This window comes from Trypanosoma cruzi, genomic scaffold, assembly GCF_000209065.1.
Source record: "Trypanosoma cruzi strain CL Brener 1047053516193 genomic scaffold, whole genome shotgun sequence".
In the NCBI taxonomy this organism is placed as follows: Eukaryota; Euglenozoa; class Kinetoplastea; order Trypanosomatida; family Trypanosomatidae; genus Trypanosoma; species Trypanosoma cruzi.
In genome coordinates, this window is record NW_001849086.1 from 5,443 (window position 1) to 10,733 (window position 5,291).

Sequence of the window (5,291 nt, forward strand, 5' to 3'; positions counted from 1 at the left end):
TTTTTTTCCCCCCCCCCCCCCAACACCCCACACGTACATTGAAGGAATGAAGCAGCAGGAAGTAGAAGGAGGGAAGGAGAGAGTGAGAGAGTAAACAAACAAAAAAAAAAAAAAAGAAAAAAACAAAAACAAACAAAAAAAAAGGGGGGGGAGTACAATGGAGGCAGCAGCGGCATTTAAATGAGTCACCAACACCAACAACATCACCATCAGCAGCAGCAGCAGCAGCCCCCAGCCACCCACCTTTAGAAATACGTCCACCTCTCATACATACATGTAAAGAACACAAGAAAGCAGCCAGCAACAAAATCCACTACTATTAAAAAAAAAAAAAAAAAAAGGAAAAAGAAAGAAGAAAAAAGAAAAAAAACCGTCCGAGTCTCCCACAAATAAAGATAATAAAACAACACTAATAGACACACATGCACATATATATATATATATATATATATATATATATTAAGTGATTTGCCTTTTGCTTTCAATTATATATAATGTTCCTTATTGCATATTATGAGTAAAGAAAGAGAGAGAAGAAAAAAACAAACAAACAAACAAACAAACAAATGTATACGGGTATTCTCTGTCATTGAATAAATGTTTCCTATGTTCGACCAACAGGACGTCTCGGACAGTATTCCATCGCACGGATTGGGCGTAGATGTGGTGGTACAGCAACCACTTGTGAAGTTTCGTATGACCCTTCAATGGTGGGTGGCGTTTGGTCTTGAGAGCCTACATTGCCTTCTGCTCTTTCTTCTTCATTTTGTTGTTCTTGTTCTTGTCTTTGATCCACTACTACAATATCTGATGCATTAGATAAAGTTTGGTTATAAAAAAATTCACGTCCAGCACGAACGGTACTCATGCCGAGAGTAAGGAATGTCATGTACAATACCGCACCAATAGAAGGGGAAGCTTCCCAGTTCCATACCACATTGCTGGTACGATATATCCACAATTTCATTAGGTAACCAAGGCAAAGGGCCTGCCCAATACCTATTACATATACCGCCACAACCTTCGTCGTATTTCGAAACGTCCAAAACTCTGGAAGGGCTTGAAATTCTTGTACATGCGCCTCAATTTCCTCGCGTGTGTGCCAACGGCTGTACACAAGAGCAAAGGCAAAGGTTGCCAAAAGGACAAGCATAAAGTAACCAAACAAGGTAAGCATGATGCCATCCAGGTTAAACATCGTCGTGTAGGAAACGCTGCGCCATGGGGCTCTGCAGGAGATCGTCCCCAGCGTCTTGCGAAGGAACACCGTGAGAGCAAAGAAGAAGACTACGGAAGAGAGCGCAAGTGTGACTCCAAGAACAAGGTGACGTGAACTCTGCCACAGAAGTGTGCGCCGCCGGATGGATATGTTAAAGGGCTTCTTACAGATTTCGCATCGATTTACATTACGCATGTTACGTTTTGCACTTTCCATACGCCAGCGGTCCAGACATGTGCGGTGGACCCACCGAACGGAGCCTGTACACTCGCACGCAGACACAAGCTTCTCTTCCTCCTCTCCGTCACGGCAAATGCGACAGACGTTCTCCTCTTCCTCCTGCTCTTCCTCCTTGTACAAAAAGGCACGACTTTCACTAGAAGGATTCTTTCGGTATCTAGTATTGCCGCCTTCTGCCAGCTCGTCAATCCCTCCTTCCTGCATTTCAACGGCAGAAGTATGCACATGTACTACACATGGCGCTGACGTCTCCAACAGCTCACGTGGGCCCGATGCGGCAGAAGCGTTTTTATCCTTGTTGCCATGCCGGTAATGCAGATGAGACGCTGCAATTAAGACGCGCGTAGGCGATGACGACACGCTTGATTGGGGCTTGACCCCAAACTCCTCACGGTTATTCAAAAGTTTTTGCCTTTCCTCCTTATTCTGTTTCTTCCTCGTGATGACATCAACTTCCTCTCCTCTTGCTTCCGCTAAGGCTTCCACTGTTTCTGCTGCAGCTGCAGGGGATGTCGATGTTGTTCCCGGATGGGGTGGTGGTGGCGGTAGGATATGAACAACAGTTGAGTCGCGCCGCTCCTTTTCACAACAACCGCTGCTGCCCCCGCTGCTACAATCGTTGGTCGGGTTATTACCATTGCTGTTGTCGTGAATATTATTATTATTATTACTATTATTATTACTATTATTGCTGTTGTTCCTGCCGGCGGGCATAAATCCCACATCGGCAGCCGCAAATGTCCCTGGCTGCGGCTGCGGTTGAAACGATGGAAACGGTGTGGGTTCTTCGTGCATACTTGGCAAACTCTGTGCCTCCTCCGTAAGGCGGCGGTGCTGTTCTTCCAAACGACGTTGATGTTCCCTGGATCGTCGTTCCTTGTAAAGTCCCCATATAGTCGTGCCACAGCCCACAGCCACGTTGACGAAAGTGTCCCGCAGGAGGTACGGCATGTACCATAGCCAGTTGACAACGTCAATATCGACGAGATAGCCAGGAAGCAGATCAATGCGCCACAGAATAAACGGTGCTGTCAACAAAAGAAAGGCAAGTGGCAAGCCAAGCGCAAACACATTTTGCATCCGAGTCATCTCCTCAGAAGGGTCCTGCTCAATGAACACACGCATCTGACATTTGTAATTGCTGGCCGGCGCCGCATACCCATGGCGGGCGCTGATAATAAACTGATACACTGTTGGAACCGGGGTCGGCGCAACACGCATCATTACCGTTGGTAGGATTTCGCAGAAGGCACTGCTGTCAAGGATGGTCGCAATGGCGTTCCAAAATGAAGACCATGGACTTACAGGTTTACGTCTCGACGACTTGCTACCAGATTCACTGCTCCACACGTCACTCGACTTCCCGCCCTCATCATTCTCGTCCTTCACACGTATTTCCACATTGATGTAAAGGCCAAGACAGTTGGACGGCTGGATGTTCTCATCGTAACGACTGTCCAAGAGTTGTGCCACGATGTTGATCATGTTGTCCGCCTCGCCGGTAAACTCCAGCAGATGTCTGCTACCCGCCTCCACCGTGACGGAGATCACACCGTTTTTGTTAGGGATATGATAACTGTACTCCTCCGCCTCCCCGATCCTTTCTATCACCACACCTTTCTTCTTCTTCCATGGTGACGGCTGTGGTTCTTCTCGCAGCGTGAAATTTCCCCTCGTTTCCACAGCGGCGCCCGCGGTGACCGCAGTAATTCTGCCAAATCCAATAGACGACATCCTCGAACCGTACATCCCCCACGACACCTCACCGTGCGCCAAGAGCGGCAGCAGCGTGACGGAGAGAGTAAGAACGCAGTAAAACCACCGCATCATTTTTCCTGACATGTCTCTATTCCCCCTTTTTTTTTTGTTTAAATTTTCTTCTTTTTTTTTTTTTTTGTTTCTCTTTTTATTTATCTTTTCTGTTTTCGTTTTCTATTTTCTCTCTTTGTTTCCCCTAAATGTTTGCTTCGCAAGTAAACGGAAATGTCCCTCTGTTTCTTTTCTCCCCTCCTCCTCCTCCTTCTTCTTCTTCCAATTGAGAAAGAGACGGAGAGATAGGGGAAAAGGAAAGGTGCATGTCTCATTGCATGGCTTCTGAGATGCCACCCACGCATTGCAAATTCAACGTCCATCGCGTGACGCATTCGCGGTGAAAGTTTTATTTTATTTTTATTTTTATTTTTATTTTTATTTTTTGTTTAAATCAAAGTCAATGCCAAACACGTCGTCCTCGGCAAATGCGTCGTGTGACGTCTCCACCTTTCTTTTCGCCGAGGAAGACGTGTCGTCATTGACGCCCTTCTCGCGCTCGTGTGCCCGTTTCGGCTGCGGGCCCTCCACGCCGCACGAGACCTCCGCCGCGTACAGCTGCCGCAGGTGCTCACCGAGCGCATCCATCGCAAATGCAAAAAAGTCCAAATTACCCGCCGCTTGCTTCACGTTACTCTCCGCTTTGTTCGCATTGCCGCTGCCGCTCTCGCTGGCGCCGTCAGGGCTCCTGCCATCGTCAATGTCGCCATCCTCCACTTCTCCGTTGACGTCGCTGCCGGCGTTGTTGTTGTTGTTTCCACCTCGACCGTTGCAGCTGAAATTCGTGAGCCACCCATGCATCACCGGGTGCATCTCATAGCTGTGAAACAGCATCTTGAAGAGATGCGCCTTTACAAATGCGAGATCAACGGGGTAGCGTTGCACAAGCTGCAGATACTCCTGCGCCGTCCGAATGGCGTCCAGTCGTGCCTCACAGCACTCGGCAAAACACCGCCCGTTGCGCACAGGGTGAAGCGGCGCTGCAAAAAGACGCGGATCCCACAGCAGCGGCTCGGCGCACATGTAACCATCCGTCATTGTTACCGACATATTACGCCGCACATCCTCAAACGTCAACACATTACCGTTCCCAATGACAGGAATGGACCCGCGCAGGTGCTCACGTACACGCCGTATCTTTTCCATGTCCGCAAGCCCTCTCTTGTTGTGCCGCGTTCGGCCATGCACGCAAAGGACCGCAATGCCGGTGTCGCGCAGCATCTCCGCGTACTTCAGCGTCAAGGCGTCGTCGTCAAACACACGCATTTTCGCCGTCACCGGCACCCGCAGCTCGACTGCGAGGCAGTGCAGGATGTTGTGCACACGATCCCAGTCCTCCATGAGAAACGAGCCGTAGTGGCCACGGCGGGCAATGCCTTGCGGACAGCCAAGGTTGACATCAACTGCCTCGCAGTCGTCCTCCACGTGACGCGCCGCGGCGAGAAGCGTGTCGGCGTCATTCCCGCAAAATTGCACAAAAAGCGGATGGTCTGTTTCTTTTCCATCACTCGTTCTCCCGGCATCTTCTGCTGCTTCCCCTTCTCCTGAGACCGTTGCCGTCATCGCTGGTTCGGCGCGGTGCGGGGTTGTGGAGAAGTAGCGTGCACGGTACTGAGCACTCTGTGCAAAGCTCCTGGCATGCAACATAGGACTGTACGCCAGCGTTGCTCCGTAGCGGCGGCAGAGCATTCGGAATGGCAGTTCGCTCTGATCCACCATCGGCCCTACAACGTACATTGGCCTCCGTCGCGGCGGGGCCCGATGGATTTGTTCTGCAGCCAACGCCACCCCTTCATTCTCCACATGGTCGTGTGCATCGCTACCGTCATTACTCCGTGCGGCAGTGGGGGCGCAGACGATGTTGTCCCAAAAGTCCCACGGCGATTGGGGTTTCCTCTTGGGGTCAATGTGTTTAATCCCCGCGCTGCGACGACCGTTGCAGTACGGGCACGTTGAGCTGCGAAACGGCTCCCCGCGTCGCACAAGCCCCCGGTACTTCTCCAGCAGCGTCTCATTGTACGCC

The 5,291-nt window shown here is 50.4% G+C and overlaps 2 protein-coding genes across 2 annotated transcripts, besides 14 other annotated features; both read right to left on the reverse strand.

The window, feature by feature from the left end:
• Positions 1-463: a sequence feature (areas merged during assembly that could not be assigned to a particular haplotype. This can correspond to areas where the two haplotypes were merged or to regions with more than two copies in the genome that were merged during assembly.).
• Positions 93-143: a microsatellite.
• Positions 187-229: a microsatellite.
• Positions 322-370: a microsatellite.
• Positions 429-460: a microsatellite.
• Positions 464-740: a sequence feature (areas merged during assembly that could not be assigned to a particular haplotype. This can correspond to areas where the two haplotypes were merged or to regions with more than two copies in the genome that were merged during assembly.).
• Positions 537-567: a microsatellite.
• On the reverse strand, positions 605-3,301 carry Tc00.1047053506107.10 (hypothetical protein, conserved; the record flags this gene model as incomplete). The annotated part of the gene is made up of 1 exon (XM_799035.1): positions 605-3,301. The coding sequence occupies one exon, from the start codon at positions 3,299-3,301 to the stop codon at positions 605-607; it is 2,697 nt and encodes an 898-aa protein (XP_804128.1).
• Positions 741-2,749: a sequence feature (heterozygous, Esmeraldo-like haplotype).
• Positions 2,113-2,149: a microsatellite.
• Positions 2,750-3,346: a sequence feature (areas merged during assembly that could not be assigned to a particular haplotype. This can correspond to areas where the two haplotypes were merged or to regions with more than two copies in the genome that were merged during assembly.).
• Positions 3,316-3,410: a sequence feature (T-rich).
• Positions 3,347-5,291: a sequence feature (heterozygous, non-Esmeraldo-like haplotype).
• Positions 3,446-3,491: a sequence feature (CT-rich).
• Positions 3,616-3,654: a microsatellite.
• Tc00.1047053506107.20 (dihydrouridine synthase (Dus), putative) lies at positions 3,647-5,291 on the reverse strand (the record flags this gene model as incomplete). Its single annotated transcript, XM_799036.1, has 1 exon — positions 3,647-5,291. A coding segment is annotated over one exon (1,645 nt), but the record flags the coding sequence as incomplete, so codon positions are not given.